Raw genomic sequence first — 27,836 nt, 5'->3', positions numbered from 1 at the left:
TTACTTGATCGCTGTGTAAAATTGTGAGATGCACGCAGTGTCGGTAATAATGTCGGTGTGTGTGTTGTCGGGAGTAGCCATCGCTGGTGTTGCGCAGTTGAGATTGAGTTGATGTTGGTCACGTGATGATGGTGTGTCGAAAATGCGTCCGCATTTATTGCATGAGTAAGTGGTTTTACCTTTAAAACAGAATAACAAAGAAATAAAGCTAGATAAGTTTTTTGGTGTTTTTTTTTTCTTTTGAAAATTTGATGTAGCCATTGTAATATTCCATACTGCAAGTTAAGTTGAGGGAAAGAATGGGAGGGGTGTGTTGTTGCCTGTATAAACGTTAGCAGGTTTTTTCATATATATACATCGAGCTGAGATGAACGTTCATACCCAAAGGCAGTCCAAGCTATAAGATGTTCTGAGGACATCTCGCTTTTTCCTTTGTAGGGGCCTATCCCATTCTTTGCGCAACAGTTGGCCAAGTTGTCATCTGCATGGACAGGATGAAGGCTTTGGAATGCAATCCTTTTTTCTCCGTGCTTTTTTCTCATGCATAAAAACTCTGCATGAATTGTCTACAGGATCATTTAACTCTTGAACAGACCGTATACTCTGGTTGCTCTATGAAAAAGGAATAAAAATCAAAACCACTAATCCCTCCCATTAGCTCCTGCTGATTTCCCATTATAGAACTATCAAAAAGTGTGCCAACAGGTATCATAATAACATTATTACATAACAATTTCCTATCTTTTGGATTGTCTGCTGTGGTTTATCATTGGGGTGGGCTTGTCTAGCTGGTTGACCAAAGGGGGTAATTATCAGTAATTGGGCCTGGATTTATCTCCTTTTTCATAGCAAAAGCCAACTATACGTTATTTTCACGTCACTGTTGAGGCAAAAAAAAAGTTTGTCTCATAGCTCACGAGTGGTTTGAAAACAAATGCAAAATGCGATTTTTTTTTTGTTATTCTCGACTTGGTAGGTCTATATTTATGGTATTTTGAGAAAAAAAAAATCTGATTTCGCCGAATTTTTCCAGACTAAAAATTGATTTATTAATTTTTCTTTTTAAAAAAAATCCCTTCTTTTTTGTAGTTTTTCTCCACGCCCCAAATATTGGTTTCATTTTGGCGACCTATGCTGGAATTAAATAACGATTTTCTCTGTATTGCCTCATCTGTTTGGGTCCAACTTAAAAGGGGACATATCTGACAGTGAAAACTAACATATTGTGTAAAAGAAATGCAATTCTATTTCTTATGGAAATATTACGTTATGGCTATATAATTCGCATCTCATGATTCTACTCTCCATTATTTTTTGGATTAAAAAACATTATCCTGTTCTTATGTTTATTATTATGTTTTTGGCCCATAATTCATAAATTTGGCCAAATAGTGAAGTTTAACTTTTATTTTTGCCAGTAAGTGCTAAATGAATAATTAGGATTGAGCTGTGTTTCTTTTGGCAGAAGGTGATAATATTTTATTAATCTCAAAAAATGAGTGCTGTATCTTTCTGGAATGGAGAGTAGAATCATAAGATGGGAATTAGTTAAAGCCATAACGTAATATTTCCATAAGAAATAGAATTGCATTTCTTTTACACAATATGTTAGTTTTCACTGTCAGATATGTCCCTTTTAATGCGTGTATTTTTCAGGAATCTGGAGTAGAAGTAATGTCCAACTTACCAGTGTGAATATTCATATGGAATTTCAGTTCGTAGGTTTGTGAAAATGCTTTGCCACACAAATCACAAATATGCGGCCGTTCTTTGGTATGGGTTCTTCGCACATGGCTGTCATGTGCCGCGTGAGACGCGAATGCCTTGCCGCAGAATTTACACTTAAATGGACGCTCACCACTGCAAATAGATAAATAAATAAATACGTAAATAAATAAATTATCAATTATCAAGTGATTTCATATTGCTTGTTTAACAAAAATGCATTAGAAAAAAAAAAGAAATGTAATAAAAATAATGAAATGTGGTAAAATTGCTCTCGAAAACGAAATGTGCGCAGCCTATAGAAAACAAACTTTTTAGCTTTACCGTGAATTCTACAGTTTTGGTATGAAAGAAAAACAAATAATTTATTTGTGTCTGTTATTTTAAACAAATTTTACATTCACTCTCTCTAAAAATATTTGAACAAAACTATTGACCAAAAAATAACCTAAATAGTCGCTTTGTAAGGCTAAAAAGTCATAATGTTCATGTATATATTTGAAACGTACCTATGTTGACGGATATGAGTTCTCAGAATACTTGACGCAGTGAATGCCTTGCTGCAATAAACACACTTGTATGGACGCTCACCACTATGAACGCGAAGATGCTTATTCAAACTTGATGACTGGGGAAGAAAAGTGCAAATATAATGGTTAATCAGATGCATGACTGGAGAGCAAAATATGATGGTTAATTAAAAACTTAACTGATTATTACACTTATTCTATATCTATACTCAGGGACCATGTATATGAAGGCTTGAAACGGATTCCACCCATTTGTATATGCATTGAGATGCACGCTTAATACTTTGATCGATAGACCCTGGTACGAATCCCCGCACAGTTATACAACACGACATGTGGCTTGTCTTGCACGATGGGAAAGGATCCTACATAGTTGCCTACAATAAAACACTCTATTTTGGCCGTTTAACGTGGCGTTCGATGTCTCATAATCATTGATAATGTGTGACATTATGTCAAAATTGCTCTGTTGACCTGATAAACAACGAATTTGGCTGATTTCAGTTAAACCGTGTAAGTTGGGACATATTGTGTAAACATTACAAATATCAGGTTTGACAAAATTTCATATTTCAACCAATTACATAATAAGAAGATCGTATGGCTTTATTGAAAATCAAGGACATAATTCTAGCTGTGCAGCATTATACGCAGCTATCTACTGAAGATAGCCCAGCAAACACAAAAAAAACCGTTTATTCAATAACATTAAAATGTAGGTTTATATAAAGGTCATGAATACGATTTTAAAACGTTATTGTTAAATATTTTGGGCAACCATTTTTGCAAAATATTTTGTCGGCACCTAAATAACATTATGTTACAATGTTTTGCATCACGTTTTCAAAAATGTTCATTGAATGTTATTAAAACGTTTTTATACCCTTTATATAAGCCGATATTTAAACGTTTTCAGGTAAACGTTGTATGTTGCTGTATACGTTGTGTTGCAAAAATATAATTATTGTATGGTACTATACGATATTGCAAACATGGCGAGACACTAATTAGCTATCTACTGAAGATAGCACAAATGACACTAATACCTCTATCAACTGAGGATAGTGTGAACATCGGGTGACCAAATAGTTATCTACTATACTGAATATAGAAGACATTTGAAACAATACATATATATATTGAAAAAATTCACACAAATATATCCATTGTATTGTGTGGAATATGAATATAGCACAAACGTATTGTAAACAGCTTTTTGTGAAGTAAAGTCTACACTGCAAAAACAGTGTTTAGAAAGTGAAGGCAAGAACGTGTTTAGAAATGTTATTTTTTGAATATTTTGAATTTTTGAATATGGATGTCAGATGTTTAGAAATTATACACCGCCACTGATTTGACATTTGACAGGATGTTTAGCTTCTAAACGTGTTTACAAAGGGACGGCAACATTGTGTGTAGAAAAGTGTTTAATTTCTAAACACTGTTTTTGCAGTGTAGTAGGGCCTATTCATTTCAATTGTATTTAGAGTTAACAATGATTAAAACGTAATATTGCGCACTGATAGGTTTCACAACCTACAAATAGACATTAAAATAGGAATGATTAGGCCTATAGGTAACTAAAACGCCGGCTCATATACAGAATTTGAAATCATATAAATATTGGACAAGAAAATGTGTTGATAACACCATAAGGAGAGCCCAGTTTAATACTTCCGTCGGGGTCCTTGAAACAGAAATTTGAATAAAGAACTAGAACCAAAACAAGAAAGTACAACAAGAACAAGCCAGAAAAGAAGATCCATGCCAAAAAGAAGAGCACATATAGATCCGTGCATGCCACAGTAGAACAACCCCCTGTATGTAGATGCATATAGCACAAACATTCTTGACTTGTAAGTAGTTCCAAAGCTTTTACCGAGGACACCTCACACTGATATGGCATAGACTAAAAGCTACTAAACAACATTTCAATAAATTGTGGTCTGACCAGAATAGTCTGACCTACCTATACCTACCTGTGAGAAACTCTTTCCGCAGACAGTGCATTTATGAGGCCGGTGTTTCTGATGCACATGTAGGATGTGTATTCGTAACCTATCTCGCTTTTCAAAGGATCTGGTACACAAGTGACAGGGGAATTTTCTGTCACCTTTGTCCACACATCGTGTGTATTTAAGATGCTTGTCACGGTAGTCCTTATAAGCGAAAACTTTGCCACATCTATCACATTGGTACCCCTCCTTGCCTGCAATAATAGGTTAAATAACTATTGTTAAACAACACGGATTTGTATGTGCTATAACTCTAATAATAATAAAAATACTTTTTGAAGTGAGTGACTGAGAAGGCAACCATATCCAAAATTTACTAACGGCTACACTGTTAGAACACATGTTATAATAACCAACACGGATCACCAGGTGCCAAACACAATTTTAACCAATTCAACAAGTTTTAACTTCTAATAACGTTTCTTTAAAAGTTTAAACTTTTTGGTTAAAATTAAGCGTTTAAAAGAGTAAACAGTGGGTGGGATTTAATATTTAGATACATATAATGGTTGAACTCAGGACCAATTTGGGGTATTCCCAGCCTTGCGTATACCATTGCACATGGTATAACCTTTAAATATTTATACACATTAAAAATGTATAGTTATCTACACCAACTTATCTCGCAATTCTATCACTTATCTTCAAAACATTGGACGGACTAATACTTATGCCATTATTATGTTTTGATGGATCCAAGTGTGTGAAAATATTGGATCCAAAACATAATTAATGATAAAATTGGATGCTTTACGCCCAATATTTATTGGTCTCGCTATGAGTTGTAAAATATTGGACTCGACTACGTCTCGTCCAATATTTTAAAACTCATAGCTCGACCAATAAATATGGCCTCAATCGAACCAATTTTATATCATAAGTGAGGTGTCATTGCTTGTAATTCTGCATAATTCTGTATTTATACACAAAAATTGGCGGCATAGATAAACGTAGATCGCTGAGCTCGAGCTAATACGTTGCCCTTGAAAATCACACACTGAATAACCGCACGCGAAATGAAGAGAACAACATCAAATACTATACAAACCGAATTAAATTGAAATAGAATTGCAAATTTCAACACATTCAACTTTTGAACTTACAACTTTACTGTGTATCATTGTATAAATAGAGTAAGGCAACAAGCTCCTAAATCTATATAGTAGATTCGTCGATGCAATAGCTTCTAGTTGACATATCTACCACGCCAATGAAGCCAACTGTGTAATTTATGACGAAACCTGCGATTTGCTTGCGTAGTTGCGTTCCTTTAATTTGGCACTAATTACATAAAATAAGGTTATAAAACACAGGGAAATTTAATGCGTTTATACAAAAGAGTAGATCTCTTGGCTAATTTGGTAATATTTGGTGCTGTTCATGGTGGGCAATTCAGGGTTATAAAATAACGAACCGGCAACAATCAACTTTGAGCAGACGACTTCATCGGTTCGGCGAGCAGGGCGCTCTTTCCTTATTTCCCTCGTTGGTCCATGTCGACAAGTTTCGACTTTCGTCCTTTCCTTTTATTCGATGGTTCTACTTTCTTCAAACTTAAAGGTAAATCACTTACTTTGTTCATCAGCCTGGTTCTCGGCAGTTTCTGTCCTATTCACGTCCTTCAATGCAATAGGTATACCCATTATCTGCCAATAGCCATCACCATACCATACCAAAAGTTCAGTTCCCTGCGATAAGTCAAAGTAACACGGCACAGACGTTTTTATTTTCGGATCGACGTTTGTTCTTGTTACGAGTTGAGTTGTCTCTTGGTCTGGTCCCCTCTCCCCATGATCACATAAACCATTATTTGTTATCGATTATGACGGTGTTTCAATATCATTATTTGTTTTCTTTTATCAAATCATCTTTATACTATATAGATGAGTTGAGCTCAATTTTGATCAACAAAGGCAAGGGACTAGTAGGCCTATATCAATATGCTTGAGCCGTTGAGCGTACTGCACTGCAACCACTACACTGTTCAATAGCCTTATTGTGATGTGGCGGGACTTTCAAAAACACATGCCCTGAACAAAATATGATTCGCTTGCATACTGGCAGGCAATGACGTCATAAGTCAACTCATCTATAAGTGGCCACCCATGCTTACCCTTGGTATATCTTTGCATGCCTCGTAGTAGATACTCTCTCCCGTTTGTGTGGCTATCAAATTCTGTTCACGAGCATGACGCGCACAGTTAACATAACTCAGCCAGTTGCCGGACACATTGCGGCCATCTATAAAATGACTCAACTTCCCGTCCATGAATATCTGTAAAAATGAATTTTATGTTTCATTAGCAAGTGTATAAGTAACTTAGATATGATTTTCTATGATGAATAATATTAGTTTATGGGACCGAATTCCTGGCTGTGATTGATTGACCGCTCGATCACGAAGCGTGCATTTTTATTTTCAATTTCAGATCATTTTAACCAGCCCAATATGAAGATGAACTTTAGTGGGCCTATTTGATGGGCCAAATAGGAAGATGCACGGGGCAATTATTGCTTTATTCTTCTATGAGGATTTTAAGGGGATAAAAAATATCCCCACCTCCCCGCTTTCGCCGCCTAAGTAGGCGGTCAGTGAAATAATATAGGCCTAGTTGCCTTCGAATTATTTTGTTTACCTTGGGGTGCACTTCACTTTTGCACCCCATTTTGAAAGATGTGGTGGCGCAATTTCATTTGGCGCAGAGCAATTTGAAGTGCAGCCTCAGACAAGCAACACATTAAAGCCAAAATTATTATAACATTTGCTGAGGAGAACGCCCTCAAAAAAGTGTTAAATTCTGGTTTTTACACGATTGTAATGTATACTTTAGTCAATAAAGATACTCTGCAAAAATCAAGACTTTAAGTGCTGTAGTTTTGTCAAAATCCGAGATTTTGAATAAAACGATGGAACCGGCGTTTTATTATTACGATGGAAATATTAGTCGAACACGTATGCACAGTACGTACACGGCGTGCGGGATACACAGACACACACACCCCGAGGATCGTACCGTATTACAACCGCGGGAGTAACATGCATGGGCGCTAGTAGTAAATTCCAATTTTCTATGCTTTACCTCACTTGTTCGGCTCAAAATTAAAAGGGGACATATGACAGTAAAAGCTAACATTTTATGAAAAATAAATACTAATCTATTTTTACAGAAATGTTATAATATGGCTTTAAGTCAGAACAATGTGGTATCGCAATTTTGCACCACACTTTCAAAGTTATCGCAACAGGCGAAATTTGGGGTGCAAATTGCACTGCGATAGGCTTATTTGGAACGCTGCTATATACATACCTCCCACATATAATTGGCATCATCATTAGCTTTTACCTCGCTGGGGTGGACAATCTTGCCAGTGAATGGTCCAAATCGAGTGCCTTTAGGAATAATCGTTTGCTGACAAAAGGCACTATGATGAATGCTGCCTCCTACGATGGACTTGATGATCGTAATACCTGTTAATAAAACACATCCAAAGTTTATATTCGAATTTAACTAATATATTTAGCGTTATAATAGTACATTTAGTTTACGGTGCACGGTTCTGACAGTAGCACGGCTTGAGGCAATGGAGCCAAATTCGTTCGATCTTAAGATCGAACGAAATCTTAAGATCGAACGAATTTGGCTCCATTGCCTAAAGCCGTCCGCGATCGACGAGAATCGACGGCTTGGTGAAATATCAATTAATTGTGAAAATCTTAACTACATTGATCTTTCTGATTAATCATGTTAATTAGTCGATCCATCGAACAAATTTGGCTTCAATACCTCAACGTGGGCTACATCCCCTCTCAGTGTCCATGTACCGTAGGCTATTCAATTTTAAATCTACATACACTGTAAGATCTATCTATCTATCTATACTACTAAAATAATAGCCGTTGTCTGTGTGTCTGTCTGTCTGTCTGTCCGGCTATGCATTCCGCCGCGCTTCGACGCATCGTTCCGATATTTCAGACATAGATGGGTATCGGGCGTGCGCTGTTTACCCATCGGAGGTCAAGGTCAAAGGTCAAAATTTCAAACTTTGTCCGATTGGGCCCAAACTTGGTGGGTGGGATCCTTGATACAAGGGGAATATATGCCCGAAACAAGATCGAGATCGACCGAGGTCAAAGGTCATTACGGAGGGGTCAAATTTCAAACTTTGTCTGATTGGGCTCAAACTTGGTGGGTGGAATCCTTCGTATGAGGGGAGCATGAAAAACATTATACGGAGGTCATCCAAGGTCAAAGGTCAAAGGTCATAGATTTCAAACTTTGTCCTATTGGGCTCAAACTTGGTGGGTGGAATCCTTGATATGAGGGGAATATATCTGCGAAACAAAATTAAGGTCAACCGAGGTCAAAGGTCATCTAGGGGCTAAATTAAAACTTTGCCCTATTGGGCTTAAACTTGGTGGGTGGAATCCTTCATATGAGGGGAGCATGAAAAAATTACATTGAGGTCATCCGAGGTCTAAGGTCATCTGGGGTCAAAACAAACTTCGCCAAATCTGGCTAAAAGTATTCTGCATATCACGGGAGCATGAGTAAAATCAAACCGAGGTCAAAGGTTAGAGTATGTCCACTGGTAACAAGAATCATTGATATGTCAGAAACATGTCATAAAGTCATAAAGGGTCTTCAGGGGTCAAGCAGTATCTCTATCATGCAGCTGGAGCCCTAATAGCTACAGGGCTATTACAGCCACAGGCGCACTAGTACTACTAAAATAATAAGCGGTCTCTGTCTGTCTGGCTGTCTGTCTGTCTGTCCGGCTATGCGTTCCGCCGCGCTGCGACGCATCGATCCGATATTTGGGACATGGGTAGGTGCCGGGAAAAGCATGTTGACCGTGTGGTTTTGAAGGTCATCGGAGGTCAAGGTCAAAGGTCAACATTTCAAACTTTGTCCGATCGGGCCCAAACTTGGTAGGTGGGATCCTTGATACGAGGGGAATATATGCGCGAAATAAAATCGAGGTCAACCGAGGTCAAAGGTCATTACGGAGGGGTCAAATTTCAAACTTTGTCCGATCGGGCTCAAACTTGGTGGGTGGAATCCTTGATACGGGGGAATATAATGCGCAAAATTAAATCGAGGTCAAAGGTCACCTAATAGCTACAGGGCCATTACAGCTGCAGGTGCACTAGTACTAATAAAATAATGAGCTCTGTGTGTCTGTCCGGCAATGCGTTTCGCCGCGCTTCCACGCATCGTTCCAATATTTCGGACATAGATAGGTACCGGGCGGGCGCTGTTTATCGGGTAGTTTCGTCGGAGGTCAAGGTCAAAGGTCATGGATTTCAAACTTGGTCCGATCGGGCCCAAACTTGGTGGGTAGGATCCTTGATAAGAGGGGAATATATGCGCAAAATAAAATCGAGGTCAACCGAGGTCAAAGGTCATTACGGAGGGGTCAAATTTCAAACTTTGTCCGATCGGGCTCAAACTTGGTGTGTGGAATCCTTCGTATGAGGGGAGCATGAAAAACATATGGAGGTCATCCGAGGTCAAAGGTCAAAGGTCATGGATTTCAAACTTTGTCCTATCGGGCTCAAACTTGGTGGGTGGAATCCTTGATATGAGGGGAATATATGTGCAAAACAAAATTGAGATCAACCCAGGACGTCAAAGGTCATCGGGGGGCCAAAATTTCAAACTTCGCCCAATCTGGCTAAAAGTATTCTCCATATCACGGGAACATGAACAAAATCAAACCAAGGTCACTCGAGGTCAAAGGTCATATGGGGTCAAATGTTAGAGTATGTCCATTGGGCTTAAACATAGTAAAAAGAATCATTGATATGTCAGGAACATGTCATAAAGTCAAAAAGGGTCATCAGAGGTCAAGCAGTATCGCTATCATGCAGCTGGTGCCCTAATAGCTACAGGGCCATTACAGCTACAGGCGCACTAGTATAAAAAAAAAGAAGATTGTTTAGCCCTTTTTGAACGACCCTAAAATCTGAAGAAATAGGTTCGCGATTTGTTTTTCATATTTGACTTATTATTTGGTATACAATTTGCAAAATGCCTGTTTATAATTCGTACCGCAAAACTCTACTAGGCCTATATTAATTAAGGCCAGTAGTAGTAACCGGGGGCGGGGCAGCGGAGTAACCATAACAAAAAAAGAAACTGCATGAGAGTGCCACCATCATCATCGCGACAAACAAAAAATTAACAGAGAGAATCATAAAGGCAAAGGATAAGCAACGGAAAAGGGAGAGCCCAATTCCCACCAAGATTTACCTCGATCATGGGCCAAAATAATAAAATACCACATTTTTGTGCGCTACGCGCACTTGTTGATGTCCCAATAAAGCCCTTTTTATGCAATAAAAAACACCGGTATAGGCCTATAGTATGTAGCACCGCGCCGATAGGCCCCTGGCCTAATGCACTGATGCAACAACCAGGATATTTATTCGTCCTTTCCCCCTCCCCGCCAGTCTCCTCCCCCGTCTCCTCCCCACCAAAACCGCGGAAGAAATGGCTATTTTGCTCCCGGCCCTACTCGACCGCAATCACAACCGCATACCTTCTGGGAGAACGACGCTGTTGACATCAGGCAAATCACGACCGCTCGATTTATTGCCACACTGCCCTCCGTCAATTTCTTCACTTAACTCACTTGGTTTCTTTTCAAGTAAACCGTCCACGCCATGTGAGGGCGGTAAACTACTGCCTGAAGTAGGAGGTACTCCTGAAAGAAAAAAAAAACCGCAATTTTTATGGTGTTATTAAAACTTTACACACAAAAAACATTATGACAAACAGTACCGTATAAAACTGTCAGTGCAATGAACTGTAATAATGTCACACTAACACTTGTACAATAATATAGGGAGAGGGTGGTAAGTAATACACTCAAGGGGGTAATACACCCCTTGATAAAAGCTGATAAATTTGTGACTATTCTTGGCATTTTTCTAAAAAAATAATAACACTAAAAGTTATGTATATTATAGGGGGCAAATAATCCAATTACTTCACTGAAATTTCAGTGATTCAAGACAGGTGGTTCATTAATGTTAAGAAATGAGGTACATTCTAGCGGTAAAAGGGTGAATCAGGGTGAACGAAGGACAACCCGTTTTTGAGTGGAAAACACTCTCAAATGAGAAACTGAGAAAGTACATTTTTCTCTAGGCAATATTCACTCTTTTGAGAGACAGACTACTTTTTTCAATCCTTTTAAAGTGAAATTTTTCCAGTCAAAAAGGGGTTGTCCTCCATTTCACTCTCATAACTGCTAAATTGTTGGTCTATATGTATAAAAAAGTATTCATATTGAGAATGGCAAAAACTTAATGAATTCATTTGTCAAAACTGCTCATTTTTTTGTTGAGAAAATACCAAAAACGGGGTTTTTTGTGTGTACATGTGGGGTTTTTTTTTGCTCAAATTTTTCGGACTACGTAACAAAAAATTCTTGAGTAAAACTGAAAAAAAAAATTAATTTATAAACACTAAAACACGTAAACAATATGAAGATGTTTTTTTAACACATGAGAGTGTTAAAAGTGTGCCTTTTAAAACAAATTAAAAAACATAAACATCTTCATATTTTTACGTGTTTTAGTGTTTATAAATGAACACCCCTATACCTTCACTTGTAACAACCTGATCCATTTAGAGGTTGTGCAATGCCGGAAACGCGAGACATTAATCATGCATTAAAATGCGTCATGGTTTCAATGTTTGTTTTTTTCCTTCTTTTTCTTTTCAGATGCGTTAATACAAAGAGACGTATTAATTTAATTGAGTACCATTTATCAGGGTGCATATAGATTGTCCATATTAAATGAAACTCGTAAGGGTAGGTTCAATATGAATTCATAAAGAATATACCATAGTCACCATACCCAGTATAATTACTGAACATGTTGCAAACAAGTCAATTATGGGCTTAAAACACGTATATTTACATTTAATATACATCACTTTCACTCAAGTCGGGTAAATGATCAAAAGCCCCTATTTACAAAAGAATTCCCACCCGCAATTCTTTATGTTACAATAACATAAGATTGAACAAATGATTCTTTTGTTGATTTTGTTAGAGCAACAGTTAGAGATCTATTCTTATTCAATGCTGGTATTTTGGTAAATTTGTCGACGATAGCCAGAGGGACGTTTATACCAAGAATTTAAATCACGCGAAAGAAAAGTGTTAACTTGTTTTTGTTGATTCAAAAACAGAAAATCCTTGATAATTTGATGTTGAATGTTATGAAAAGTTAGAGTGCCTCATGTACATGCAATAATGAGTGTTGCCGATTCCTATAGAGCTGAAATTTGTATGTAACATACAGAATTCTGCCTAATGATATCACATGTTTTAACTGGAGTCTGAAGTCTGAAGTTTTGCTGATATCTTCAAAAGTTTAAGGTGGTACTACTCCCTTGATAAATTTGTGACTATTTTGTATTTTTCTCAAAAATAATAACACACTGGTAACAAAAAGTTAATAGGGCAATTTCAGTGACTCAAGCCGGGACTCAAGACAAGCGGTACGTTATTTATGATGAGAAAACGCTACCGCGCTAGAATGTACCTCGTTTACTCGCCTATCATGATGTTCATTTATATGCCTGAATCATGTACAACTTCGGTTTTAAATTTGACACTGATTTATGAAGTCCGTCGTAATGTTTCTTTATCATCTCCACATATAATAGTATTATTTATTAAGCAATCATGAAAAATATATTATCGGGAAGTTTCACTTTGAACTAAATTGCAAATTCAACCAATCAAGCTATCTACTGATGATAGCACTATAGTTATCGCACTGATCGTGTTCATTTTATGTTATTTTCAGCTACTTTTTAACAATTTTGGCCGGGTGTAGGCCGGATTGGCGCTAATGGTCATTGATATGTAAAGTCCCACCCACCATTTATAAAATGGTGATCGTAAAAACATGAAAAGCATATTTAAATTATGATAATCATGATAATTCTGAAGATAATACATCTTAGGCAACTATCACCTTCTCGCGGTCGTTAACATGTATAGGTTTAATGAGTGTTCAAATGAAAAGCGAACAAATCTTTTAAACTGATCAAATCAACACAAAGGAAGCAATCAAGAAAAAACAACAACCACATGTTTATCCCATCATGCCTTCAAGCTATAATGCGGCGATTTCTCTGTGAAGGTTTTTTTCTAAAGACATGAAAGAGCAGATCATCATTTAGTACACCTTTCATGTTTATGAAGAGCAAGACAAATAGGCGCATGCAGCTTTTTGCTGGCGTAGTATTCTAACAATACCGTGTTTTCTTTCTCTCATGTAGGTATAGGCCTACTTGTATAATGTGTCTTTAAGCTTATTTAAAGAGGGATGTTACCTAAATTGAATTTATTTGACGATTCTTTTCATTGCAAATCCTTATTGTTGTGAAATATTTTAAGTCTTCAAAGGAACGAATAAAGAAGTAGACTTGTTATTGTAACGTGTTTGGTATCAGTTATCAGGGCTATACTTTTTCAATTTGTAACATAAAAAGAACAATTATTAAGGTATTTCATCATTATCCTATATAATTGGAGCCAAACATATAGCTTTATATAATACGTGTAAGCTCATGTATAGGACCAAAATGTTCATCAATTTCCCCCGGACCAATTCTTTCAAATAGCGCGGATGAAAAAAAGTTGAAGCCGGGAGTTGGAGCCTTCTTCTAAAATTGTTCTTGCTCATGCATGACTGGGAGGCTTGATTTCAGTATGCAACCATGCCCAAATGAGCCGCAGCAACAATAACTTTGGCCGCAATACACAACCTTTATAGCCTAGTGATAGGGTCCCGGGGATAGGGTTAGAATTTATTAGGGATATGTTATAGGGTTCGGGTTATCGTATTAATTGCGGCCCATATGGTTGCAGAAAATAAATACTGTGACGCGATATGCATGAGGACCAAGGCTCGATTCCTACCTTTTATTTTAGCGTCAAATGTTCAATGCAATAGGTCCGGGAAGATAAGGAAAGCTTCTCTGAACAGGTAGGCCCTATATATTACTTATTTGATTTATTCCCAGTCATTTTGATCTTCTAACGAATGTTTGTTGACGTGAAATCGATCATACTACTAAGATGTAGGGGTCTATTTCCAATCACCAGATATTCAACATGAAAATATAAAGTTTAGGATTTTTCGTCAACAACATTTGTTAAAGGGTAAAAATTAACACCGGAATACTTGTTGGCTGTATTAAACATTCGATATATAGGTAGGCCTATACCTACCAAGTTATGCCTAAAATCAAAGTATTCTAGCCATAAATACATTTATGTATTTGCCATGGCATGACAGTATTCTTATATGATTGTTACCTCAATAATCAATTTTACCGCTTTTGGTTATGCAGAAAGACGGTATTTGGGAAACAATGTGCATCTGGTTTTCTAAAATGTTTGTAAAGGGTTACTCCATTACGAAGTGCGAGGATAAGTGCTATGTTTTCGTGACTGTTAATGCTCGTCGGCATCTTTTTACTTTGAGTTTTGTTTATTCATTTTCGCATGTTCGGAGAGTTGTTCCCGGGGAGACACTTAATGACCATACGGGTATATGCGCCCTCGGAAAGACCCCTGAAGTTGAACCGCGCAGCTCCAAAAGACCCCTGAATTTGACCAATTAGCGCCCAGATTTTGATAATTTCAGGTAAAAAGGTACACATTTCTGGGTGTTTTTTCTGACTATTTTCAACCTGAAAGCCAAGAAAGATTCTTAATTTTGACCGTTTGCATGTTCCGAAAGATCCCCTTTTACCAGTACGCGCCGCAGCTCCCAACGACACACCATCTCCGAAATACGGGGGAACATACATGGTGTTGGTATTCAAACAAATATAAGGTGTAGAAAAATTTAAAAAAAATGCATAGGGCCTTTTTTCATGTGCTAAGGTCACATTATAAACTAAGGTTAGATATGCAGCCTTCTTTTTAAATCATCAAATTTATATATTTTGATTCCGAAAATTAATCACAAAACTTAATTTTGACCCTGATGGATCGGTTACGGTTCGCTAAGGACCGCTATCTCTAAGGTTCGCTATTCCTAAGGTTCGTTATCACTAATTACGAAAAAGGTCCACTATACCTAAGGTTCGATATCACTAATTTTAAATAAGGTTCGCTATCTCTAATTTTAAATAAGGTCCGCTATCACTAATTTATTGAAGGTTCGCTATCTCTAAGGTTCGCTATCACTAATTTAAAATAAGGTCCGCTATCTCTAATTTTAACAATCCCGTGGTATCCCTATAAGGTTCGCTATCTCTAATTTCAAATAAGGTCCGCTATCTCTAAGGTCCGCTATCTCTAAGGTTCGCTACCTCTAAGGTTCGCTATCACTAATTTCAAATAAGGTTCGCTATCTCTAATTTCAAACAAGGTTCGCTATCTCTAATTTATAATAAGGTTCGCTATCTCTAATTTTAAATAAGGTTCGCTATCTCTAATTTTAGTGGACCTTATTTAAGATTAGTGATAACGAACCTTAGGTATAGCGCACCCTAATCAAAATTAGTGATAGCGAACCTTAGAGATAGCGAACCTTAATTAATTAGGGACAGCGAACCCTAAACAAAATTAGTGATAGCGAACCTTAGGTATAGCGGACCTTTATTGCAATTAGTGATAACGAACCTTAGAGATAGCGAACCTTCAATAAATTAGTGATAGCGGACCTTATTCAAAATTAGTGATAGCGAACCTTATTTTAAGTTAGTGATAGCGAACCTTATTTAAAATTAGTGATATCGAAACTTAGAACTAGCGAACCTTATTCTAAATTAGTGATATCGAAGCTTAGAAGTAGCGGACCTTTTTTTAGGTATATAGCGAACCCTTTTCTCTATTAGAGATAGCGGGATTCTGATCTCCATAGACTTTACACGTTAGAGATAGCGGTCCTTAGAGATAGCGGGATGTCACCGATGGATCGCGGAGTATAGGTGCTGGCGGGCCCAGGAGCACCCACACCCTCCAAGGAAAGGAGAGAAGAGAAAGGGAAAAAGGAGAAAAGGAGAAGAGAGAAGGAGAAAAGGTTAAATAATTGCACGTAATCATGGAAATTTGAGTAGGTTCATGCCTAAAAAAACGCACGGTCAGATCGATCGTTAATATATATTTTAAAACTATTTATATCATTTGATATCATTGCTTTAAGCAAAAGAAGGGCCCGAACTCAATTTGCAAAATTTTAAATGTTTCACTGACACTTTATAAGTCTTAAGACTCCCACTATTAAAAGCATGTATGTGTTGATGTTGAAGTCCGTCTTAATACTGACCAGCATTGTAACATATAAAATTTTGTTTATGTTTATTAAATTTAAACACACTTTAATCGAGAGAGATTGTGCTGAGGGAACACTCTGTGAAAAGATTGAAAATTTCACTCTAAAAAGATTGAAATTTCACTCTTTGTAGAGTGAAAATATTTTGCTTGTATGGAGGAAAATATGTGATTTTCGCTCTTGGTAGATTGAAATGTCAATCTTTTCGATTGACCCGAAGAGTCACTTCGAGAAGGATTGACTTTTTCACTCTTTGGAATTTAGAGCCCTCTACTGTACCCCCTGTGAATGTCAAGTCCACACCTCATTTTGAAGAGAAATCTGTTATGTCCCCATCTGGATAGTTTCCCTTGTCAAATTTGACAAGTTTGAAGTTTCTATGCAAAAATATAAGTGAGTGAGAGGGTGAGTGAGTACACTGGACACGGACACTGAGGCACATTAAGATATTACACAATAAGTGTCTTCAGAGTCCATTCACATACCTTTCAAGCGAAGTCCGGAAATGGCACAAAGGCCCTTGTTATCTTTGTTCCGCACATAACCGTACAAAACGTTCTCTAAATCTTCCGTAGTGAAAGCGTAAATTGGAGGTCGTTTAGAAAATGGTAGTGTGGCCAATGTCGCTGTTGTCTTGGTCGTCGTTGAAGTTTCTGCACTGCACACACTATCTGCTCCAGGTGTAACGGGAACCGGGATGTAAACAGATCTAGGAGTGCTTGATCGGGAAGGAATGCTTCTGGGAGTCAGTGCTCCGGAGGGCGGAGGAACAGACGGTAGTGAAAACGAATGCACCACTGGAAGTGGCGACAGGAGAGGCTGAATCCTGGGCGAATGTATGTTAGGAGTCATCGGTACAGGAGTGCGTACTGGAGATGGTGTTAAAGGTGGAGAGCTGAAAGGAGTAGGCAGTGAGGTTGCAAGATGTACGGGGAAGCTTGGAATATTGCACTGTCCAGGAGATGGAGGCACATGATAACCATAACATGAAGAAGAGATGCCATTTGTTGGTTGCATAGAGGTACAAGGGTAATATGATGACGCCAATGATGCGGATGAGAACTGACTTGAAGACGGTGCAAGATTGGTAGCTGTTTGTGGTAGAGATGCTGGTGGTGAGATGGCAGTCCGTGAGAATGGTGCAGTGTTGAAATGACCGGCTTTGTACATCAAAGAATCACTCCATGGTGATATTGGAAATCTGAATGGAAGAGAACGGAGAATGTTTACTATACTTGCCAAAGTTGAAAGAGCTGTCTGCTTGTTGTTGTGAGAGATAACGAAATAAAATACAATAAAAACAAAAATAAACACGATAAAAAACAAAAACAAAAACAACAAAACAAATAATAATAATGATAATAAAAAACCGAACTAAAAACTCTTAAACAATTACATTATAGTGTGTATAAAATTCCAACTCGTTCATTCATATTCCTGTACATAATACCGGAAATAATGGAGTTTTTCAATCGAAATCACTTGAAGCTTTTACCAAAGGTAGCTTTTCATTCAAATCCTATTCAATCACTGATATAAGTTTATGTTATCTGTTTTAACTACCTGATTTATGTTCAGTACAGGGTGTTCCAGAATGATTTATACCGGGAAAGTTGAATTTTTCTAGGTATGAAGAGCATTACTCTTGGCAATATTGTTTAAATTTCTACGATCTATATATATTTAGCTTTCTTAGGAATTTTAGAAATTGGACGTTTGAAGTTTGAAGTTACAGGATATTGCGTAAAAATGGTGAATTCCAAGTTTTGACCAAACAACCTACATGACCTATTTGAAAACCTGTAAAATTACTAACCGTTCAGCACAAAGTTATTTGGAAAATGTTATGCCGGTAAATCTGTTATGTCCTGTTCTTTATACTTCTACTAAAAGTCGATAATCTATCGATTATTTATGATGTTACGAAGCAATCCTTGTATGGAATAAAGGATTTATTACGCTTGACCTTATACTATTCTTTCTTTCTTTGGCGGCGGTTTTGAAGACACTTATTGCGGTGTGTGAATTTCATCATTGGAGATAGATTTGTCATAAAATAGAGATAGATTTGTCATAAAAGTATAGGGGAGGTTCGTCCTTCGTGTCACAGCATGTATTTATGTCCTCAGTATATTACCAAACCCTCATCTACATAACGGAGAAGATTGAAATAATGACATTTTTGGGTAAAAATTGTGGTCAAAATCACACAAAAAGTTCGTTTTTCAGCCTGAATATCTAAAGTCATATTGAAATGTTTCACTTAATCCCATATCAAGAATTATTAAGCGTTATAGGCTCTACATCTGTGCCAAATTTTATGTATTTCCTATAAAATAATGTAGAATTTCTTCAATATTTTGCACAGTACGGCTGGACGATGGTGATAAAGGATCCATGAGTTATGATGCCTTTGCACTGTAAATTATACACATGTAGTTTTCATCCATTTTCAGTAATATCAATGTCACGCCAAAACGAATCAAGCTACAGGGTGAGTCAAAAAAAGTGCAATAGAGAAAAGAATCCATTTTTATTTAAGAACCGATTTGAATCTTTTAGGTTTAAAAACATTTTATAAATGATATATCCATTAGTGACCTTTTGTGAAAAAACCAAGGAATTAGCATTTACCGTTTTGTTTGTATGACACATTTTATAGCGATGCCCAATTTTAATGTTTGTCCAAGAAACGTCTAAAATTTGAATATCAGCCCACTCTGTGTAAGGTAGATTTGGAACAACTCATGTCATTTTCTTAACCTCATTGGCATTGAAATAAAATGGAGCACCCGAATTGTTATTGTCCTTGGTCTTGTTTCAGGAAAAGAAACATTATTTGTTGTTATTTTCATTTTACCTTTACTTTAAAGATGTTTATTCTCTATCAAAAACATACACATTTGTAGGCGGATTTTTTCAAATGTCGAAATGAAATGCGCGCAAATTGAAGTGGAGTGAATTATAAAAACATCCAGTAGTTGGACATATTAGGATTAAAAAAATTGGAGTTGGAGTCGAGTGAGGTATGAAAGACTTATAAGTTATGTTAGAAAGTTTGTTTTTGAACAGAAAAAAGAAATTGAAATAACGCAGAAATCAACCTTTAAGGTAAAGTCAGTTTCAGAGCTGGTGCCTTTATCGTGCATTGTGTGCTCTCATTCAAAATACATGGTATGGCCTCGTGGACAAATAATGAAATTGGGTATCGTAGCAAAAGGACTCATAAAAATTAAACGGTATATGTGACTGACTTCATTTTTTTCACAATAGGTGACTATTGAGTGTGGCATTTAAAGAAACTTTCAATAATTGGAAAGTTCAACTTGGTTCTTACACAAATGTCGATTCTTTGCTCTATTGCAATTTTTTGACTCACCCTGTATGTATTTATATGAAAGTCACAAAACAAGTAGGCAGGGGTGCAAATTGTGATTTCTTCCTCAGGAGCAAGGTTTTTAGGCTCAAGATTTCCTCAATCATACCAGACATAAAATTTGGAATTTTACACTAGTTTGGGGTCCAATTTGCATCCCTGCAAGTAGGAGATATGTGTGTCATTGCATTGCACTTTTTGTCATCGGGATACACGTATTCTGAGCTAGCTACTACTACTAGCTGATACTGTATCCCGAGTATTAACGCTATAAAAATATCGGGAACAATAACGCAAACCCATGTTACCATTAATTTTGCAGTAATCTATACAGCTGTTTTTGTGACATTATTCTGCTCCCTGCACTGAATATTGTACGCATATTCGTTGTCCATGCATGCAGCTCTCGCAGGTTAGGGGTGGTGCAATAAAATGTTTACCCCCGGTGGTGAATTATAGAGGGGGCAAAGATTTTGGCAGGCCAAAAGGGGAGAAGGCGAGCATTTTTCTGACAGGTCTCAAGGGGGACAAGCGAATTTTGACAGTCTAAGGGGAGTGGGAAAGCGATTTTTGGCACAGATGTTTTGGGCACCGTTCCGGGGCACCGTTTCTATTATTACATTACGCCCTAAAATTGTGTAGGAAAACGTTTATATGAACACATTCAAATATGCAAAATTTACTGCTTGCGGCCTACGCTCGCATTATTTGATAATTAGACAATTTAAGGTTTTAGATTTGCGTGGGTAAAGTGGGGGGTGGCACGTCAAAAGGGAGGGGCATAGATTTTTGGCACGTCGAAAGATACTTGATATTTTTAGGCCTTTTGGCCCATTTTTGTCAATTTTTCGTCAAAGGTTTCCTCCAGTCGTCTTGCCTAATACCCTTGAAAAATCATGGCTAACAGTTACTTGTATTTACTGTGCTTGACTTTAGTTTACGAGGCTCGTATATGGCAAGCCAAGGGGTCCAAAAGCGTGGAACTGCTACGCGTAGCTTCTTTCTCGTTACGAGCAGCTGTTTGACCAATCAAAATAGTCAAATTTAATCACGTGGTTGGGTCGTTAGCTGCGCGTAGTATAGTGCTAGGTATCCTCTTTCACAATTATTATCTTGTAATTAATTTACGGAATTAGCATAGATAACGAGCGGGTAAGGAGGCCAAATCACAGCACGTGTCAAGAGAACATGTTGCTAATGCCTGGCTAAAATGACACAAAGCATATTTATTTAGTGTTTCCAAGTTTACACCGTGTTTAATAGCAAGTAACTTTATACTCGGGCTCTATTAGCGGTGCAGGGGATATGAAGGTCAAACAACAACTACTACTGATGTAAAGCGCTGTGTAAAGATATTGCAGGGAAAGCGATATCACATGCCACTGTGTAAATATGGAGAGAGTAAAATAAGTCATCATTTTTTTTCGGAACGGGGGGGGTTCCTAAATTTACAGAAAGTCGGCGTCAATAAAATTGCGGCCCTCACTATTTCCGCATCAAAATGTTATGACCCCCGACTCCCACCACCGATACCCCTTACCCCTAGACAGGCTAAAATTGTATTGAAATCAGTCTTTTGAATACAATAAACACACTATCTGTAGTCATCTTGTGACTCCCTACATTTTGTCATTATCAATTTATGACCCCTCCCCTTATTTTTCTTTCCAAAAAGTATGACCCCCTATATTTGGGATCCCTTCCGAAGAAAATGATAGCCCCTAAATATAGAACAATCATCATTCTGTTCAGATATTAATTTAATAGCACCATTTTTTGCTGATATACTACAGATATTTTCATTTACAAAAATTAACAACGTAATATTTGTGAGAGAGGATGTTTACATCAGCTCCACGTGTTTAAAACCGCGAATCTGATTGGTTAATAAGCTGCACGTAACGAGAAAGAAGCTACGCGTAGCAGGTCCACGCTTTTGGACCCCTTGGCTTGCCATACTCGTACCAGTAATGGGTACAATAGGCCGGGATATAAGATAGGTCTTATCATAGATTTTAAATGGTCTTATACAGTGGATTTGACCTGTATATCGTATGAGATCAAGGTTAAGCATAAGAGAAGTAACTATATAAACAATGTTTAGTAAACATCTTCCAATATTTAATTGAATTGCACTTAAGGGCATATGTTTAGAAGACTTTCATAATCCAGTTAGTATCTTCTTGATTTTATCGTCAAGTTGTCAAGATTATCCAACATGCTTCATCACAATAAATGCCGTACATCACTGCCTGTGCATCACTCCCTAGGGTAATTAGCACTTATTGTATACTGATCATTATCATCATAACATCCTCCTCAATTTGGAATTAAGTGCCTTTAACTAAATTAACTATAGGCTAACGATACTTGATAACGCAATCAAGCCAAAGGATTGTAATCCATCATGACAGCTATGACAATCCCAGGAGGAACGGATAACAACGGCACGGTCGTGTGCACGGCCGCGCCAAACTAATCAATTCGATTAGATTTTTATAGCCCACCTCGATCACCTTATTACCCCTCTTACATGTATTCATTTGATAATCCTACTGTAAAAATCTGGAAATTTAATGTATTTTTTTAATTTAAAAAAGGAAGAACAAGTATCTATTTATGTCCCTTTCTTTCTTTCTTTCTTTGATTTTCTTTCTTCCCTTCCTTCCTTGTTTCTTTCTTTCTTTCTTTCTTTCTTTCTTTCTTTCTTTCTTTCTTTTCCTTCTTTCTCTGTGAGCTTCTGTATGTACAGTGGACTCAAGTATTAGTATTAGTACTCAAGAAACGCGAACAAATTTTAACTTACCACTCTTTGCAATACCGTTGCATACTACATGTATTTTAGTTATTTTATAACTATACGTTATACATTATTTGCTTATTATTATTTTTGTAAATACCACATCTTTTAGCTATCGTTTGAAACAAAAATGGAGTTAATTTTCATAAAACAGAGATATTATCTCGATTAAAGTTTTTTGTGTGTGTGGGCGTATAGGCTATACGTGCTAGTGCCTCCATGTGTGCATTAATTTTCTATTTTTTAATCAAAAATAAGAACATTTTCATAAGAAGTGATACCGGTATTGCATCGCATAGGAAATTTTCCAAGAATTATTTCAAAAATATCTTTTATTTCTGACGTTATTGGTCTAAAATGGAGAAGCAATGCCAAAATATTATACGTGGCACCACAAGCTTGATATTCTGATAACATTATTTTTGCAAAATTCAATCACATTTGTTAGGAAATTGACCCAGTTTCGTGAAGAATCCTGAGCCAAACACACCCTATAGAGAAAATTGGTCAAATTTGGGTTTGATTTCGCCTAAAATCTGGGCCTCGCGCCACGGGTACTAGAAATGGGTCCCATTTTTGTCAAAAGTTGATGCAAATATAATATGGATCCCACCACTACCAGACGCTCCACTTCCTACATAAACCAAACTTGAGTACCCCCTCCCCCAGGATTTGATCCCGGATTTATCGGGGACGACGATTGCTTGTGGTGCGGCGTTGGCTTTAGTCAACATACACTCAACGTCATGGTCGTATCATGAAAATGGACACCAATTGTGCAGCAAACCATGGAAACGGATGCTGCTCTTTTCACGCCCTGATATGGTTGGTTGGTGATGTCTAAAACTTAATCGATGATTAGCCGTTTCAGTATATAACATTGCTTTTATTGTCATGGCTGTTGTCATTGCCTCATTTCAAATATATAGTTTTAGTTTTGGTTTTGGTTTTGGTCACGTGGTTTCCTATTGTCCTGCCTAACCACTTGAATCATAAGATATCGAACTCATTGTTTCTACCTTTTGTTTAAAACCGAACATTTGTGTCAGTCAGTTTCGGTTTTGGTTTCAGTTTCTTATAAGTGGTGTGGATCGTAAAATTATTTGATTTGAAGTTACCTACTCTTAGTATACAAAAGAAATGTTTAAATTTCGCAGTGCAATATTCACGAGCAGAGAAGTCGAACAAAGCAGTCTACATTTGAAAGCATTGATTTAGTTTGAAAGCATTGACTTGAGACTACGAATTAGCCTAAGCTGATTTCACTGTGAAAATATATAGACCATCGAAATATTTCCACAGACATTACAATAGGCACTTGACAGATTATGACTTCAGTGTTATAAACACTATTATACACAACTCTATTTATGTGCATGTCGCATGACGGAAGATCAATATCATAGAAAGCTGGTTTAAACTAACTTTTATTCAATTTATTTATTGGAGAATAGAGAGAGAGAGAGAGAGAGATAGAAGAGATCGCCAGGGAAAGAGGGTATGTGTGGGGGAGGGGGTAAGGGTAAGGGAGAAAGAGAAACAGAGGGGAGAGAGCATTGGAAGTGGGAAGGGAAGGAGGGGGAGAGGGGGGCTCAAGAATGGAGTGGAATAATAGGGAAGAGTCGATATCGAGTGTGGGGAGGGGGAGGAGGAGGTTATATATAGGTGGCGGAGGAACATAGGTAAGAGGTATGGGTTGTGCTTTCCGGGGAATAATCTAATTCATAATCAAATCATCTACATCATCATGCATCGTTTATATTTCAGACAAATAAACAAAACACCCCCACCCCCACACCCCTCAATATATGCACATGATGTCTATGCATAACTTATCAAACTCGGGTGTAATTTTATGGTGTCATGGAAGTGTGCCACATACGGCAGAGAGCATCAAAAGTCGTCCGCGTTGATAGATATCGATAATGAAAATGTTAGCACAATAGGCTATTATATACGTATGGTTATAGGCCATTATACTTTTGATTATATATACCCTCTTGTGTCCTCCCAGCACAATAGTGTTATGATTGCATACCAGTTCATCTCCACATTTTAATCCCTTGATTTTTGGTTTCTGAACAATAGAGAAACCAAAACTATATATTTGAAATGAGGGAATGTTATGATTGTTAGCTATTGTTCTTGTTATTGTTGTTCTTGATATAAACCGTGCATAACCCCGTCACAAATGCGTCTCCCCATATCCGAATATAGACGTAGAAAACTGGAAATTGAATTTTCATATATTGCAAAATGGAGTAAAAGAATTCTGAATTATTAATCATACACTTGTCTCTAGCATCGACGACATTGTATTGGTCAACATTGAAAATCCGCATGCACTCCCCACTAAAAACCGCGTACGCCCCTAAATAAACATGGTTAAATTTGCTATCTACTGCAGATAGCACTATCTATACGGTAGATAGCACTATACAACGTACATGTATTAGTGCAAGCGCAAGCCACCAATCGAAGATTTTTGAGGTCTTAATTTCAATAATTGAAAATAAGTGAAGACAACTTAAAACACCTAATTCTTGTTGGTACTTCATTACATTACCATGTCAGGCAATAAACTTGAATATGAAATTAGTCTACCAAGCAAAGATGTTTTTTTTGTTGGCTCGACTTGACACGATTAAGTTTAACAAACTTATTTTTTTCTTTGTTGCCATTAACATGATTGCTCATTTTTCAAGCTGGACATACTTAGATCCTGTTAGTTGTTGTAACTCAGACAAAATAAATTAGCCCAAGGCCCCAACTACGTTTGATTGTGTCAAAATTTGCACTTCCCCCAAAACATTCAGCTTAACAATTTTCATTTCGCAATCAGCTCAAAAACTTCTCTTTGATGAATTTGGCTACACTATATCCCGGGCACTATTCCATCCACACTCATGTTATGTGAATTAAAAATGTTTTAATATTCTAAATTCACTTAAAAGTAAACAATTCAGTTGTACGTAATAACCCATTCAATCTAACCAAATGATCTTGAGTTATACATTTAAAGGGCCATTTCGTGATCCACAGCTTCATCCCTCACTTTTGTCAACAAAAAAGTTCAGATTTTTATACCACGAAAGCTCTCGCCACATAATAATTAATATTTATGTACAAAAAATATCCTGCAGATTAATTCGTTTAGCAAAAATATCGTAAAATTTGAATTACGTTCTAGTACACCAGAACACAGTGGAGCAGTGTAATGTACATAGTCATGCAATAACTCGCAAACGCAAAATCGGAATCAACTGAAATTTTGGAAATAGGCTTTTTTCGTGGATACCTACTGAAAAATGTCATAAAAAGAAAATACTGGGATCAAGAAATACTCCTTTAAAGTCATAATGCACGATCTTATAATATGAATTGGTTAATTTTTTTCAAACCTGATTTTCTGGCATATTTGTAATGTTTACACATGTCACAACTTGCACCTAAATGGAATCAGCCAAATTTGTTGTGTTTGTAAGTAAACAGAGCAAAGTTCGACATAAAGTCATAATTCAAGAAATTATGACTTTATGTCCGCCCATAGAACTGCGTGTTAAACGGCCAAAATAACAAGCAGTGTTTCTTTCACGTTACCGCGTTATTTCAGCTCAAAATGGACAGAAACCATTCCCGATCATTATTACTAGTATTATTTCAGCATTTTGAGTATATAATGACAAATTAAAAATTTGAAGGAAATCGTACATTAAGCCTTTAATACCGTCGCGTCGCGTCGCGTCGTTGCTTAGTCTTATGAAAATAAATGGCGGGAACCACATTGCCATGTCAGCTGGCAGCCGTGACTGAGAATGGTAAGGAGTGGTATAATTTGTAGACCTGCATTAATATTAATATTTTTTTTAAATCTTTTATTTTATTTGCTTCGTTGATTTCATCACATTATATTTTTACATAACTCATTTGATCTTACTTTACTACTTTCTGACTTTACTAATTACTAAACACTGTCCCGAATACTTGTTAAAAGTATTCGACAACGAATAAAAAAGTTTGAAGCCTTAGAATTCTTATCCATACGGGCTTGCATTGCATTTTTATATAACATTTCATTTTGAAATATTTGTGACACATAATAGTGATACATGTCTTTTCCAAAAAGAATGTTTTGATTTGTGTTCATGTCGATTTCCCGGGTAGATTTTCAAATTCCCAAAAATTTGAGATGAAAACGGTCTTACCTTGGATATGGCCCCACGGCCATTCTTTAGCATACAGGTGGTCCAGTGATGATACTAATTTCTTGGGCTTTTAATTATTCTGCAACACGTTTTTCGTCTGATTTGCAGGTATAGCTAGATACGAAAAAAGCCGATGACACGATGCACGACCAAAAGCGACACTTTATATCAAACGGTCCACGCAGTTTGCCCAGATGTGGAAAGATGTTCAAATTTGCGATATCGTCACTAGTATAAGATCAAATTCAAATCAAATGTCGACATTAAAACAGATCGGCTATGATTTCTCGCTTAACCTCGTTTTTCATACCACCGTCAGCGGTGTACTTTTCAAATCAATCCAGCTTGCAAGTCAAAACTGCCCTATCCCCTCTTCAAAGTGCGACATCATATCTTAATCACTTGACTCCTCTCTAACAAACTTTAAGTGGTTAGTGCTTTAGATATTCTCTATTACAAAGTAGCCAATAGGCATACAACCAGTTTGTATACATTTGGTATTATTATACTCCAGTATTATAATTGTTAAGCATATTACGACCGCCCAGTTGATGTAGCATCTACAGGTGTTTAGCTTGTATAAACCACTAACGAACTCAAAGAACCAATCACAATAGGATGCGGATCTGTAGCTATATATTATTGGCTGTTTTAGGCTGGTGTCGTATTGGTTGGTGCCCGGGGTTGGTGCGGGGTGTGTTGGTGTTGAATCAGATTGGTGTACATCCCATAGTTACTTGGCAAAAGTCATTTGCCTTTTTGTTCCGAGTATCTGTATATTGAACCTGGCCTTTGAGTAAAGCATACTCGAAATCCACTCAGAGAGTGGATGGGGTGGCGTGGGTGCGACAGGTTGTGCGCCATAA

The 27,836-nt window shown here is 37.1% G+C and overlaps 1 protein-coding gene across 1 annotated transcript; it reads right to left on the bottom strand.

Moving 5' to 3' along the window:
* Positions 1-27,376, bottom strand: LOC140144594 (uncharacterized). Its single transcript, XM_072166411.1, has 10 exons — positions 26,971-27,376; positions 17,075-17,790; positions 10,814-10,978; positions 7,579-7,739; positions 6,384-6,545; positions 5,844-5,958; positions 4,235-4,464; positions 2,235-2,353; positions 1,688-1,860; positions 1-179 (listed from the first exon to the last, which is right to left on the bottom strand). The coding sequence occupies exons 1-10, from the start codon at positions 26,991-26,993 to the stop codon at positions 1-3; spliced, it is 2,043 nt and encodes a 680-aa protein (XP_072022512.1). The 5' UTR covers positions 26,994-27,376.
* Positions 27,377-27,836: the final 460 nt, after the last annotated feature.

The sequence above is a fragment of the Amphiura filiformis genome, unplaced genomic scaffold (genome assembly GCF_039555335.1).
Source record: "Amphiura filiformis unplaced genomic scaffold, Afil_fr2py scaffold_65, whole genome shotgun sequence".
NCBI classification, from domain to species: domain Eukaryota; kingdom Metazoa; phylum Echinodermata; class Ophiuroidea; order Amphilepidida; family Amphiuridae; genus Amphiura; species Amphiura filiformis.
This window is presented reverse-complemented; position numbering and strand designations above follow the sequence as displayed.

What these genes read in the sequence shown, in the direction of transcription:
- LOC140144594 (XM_072166411.1), bottom strand. Translation starts at nt 26,993, where the DNA reads ATGGCCGTGGGGCCATATCCAAG. An exon ending in ATGCCAATTATATGTGGGAG is followed by an intron (nt 6,546 to 7,578) that starts GTATGTATATAG and finishes TCATTTTTACAG; the next exon opens with ATATTCATGGACGGGAAGTT. An exon ending in CATGCAAAGATATACCAAGG is followed by an intron (nt 5,959 to 6,383) that starts GTAAGCATGGGT and finishes GACTTATCGCAG; the next exon opens with GGAACTGAACTTTTGGTATG.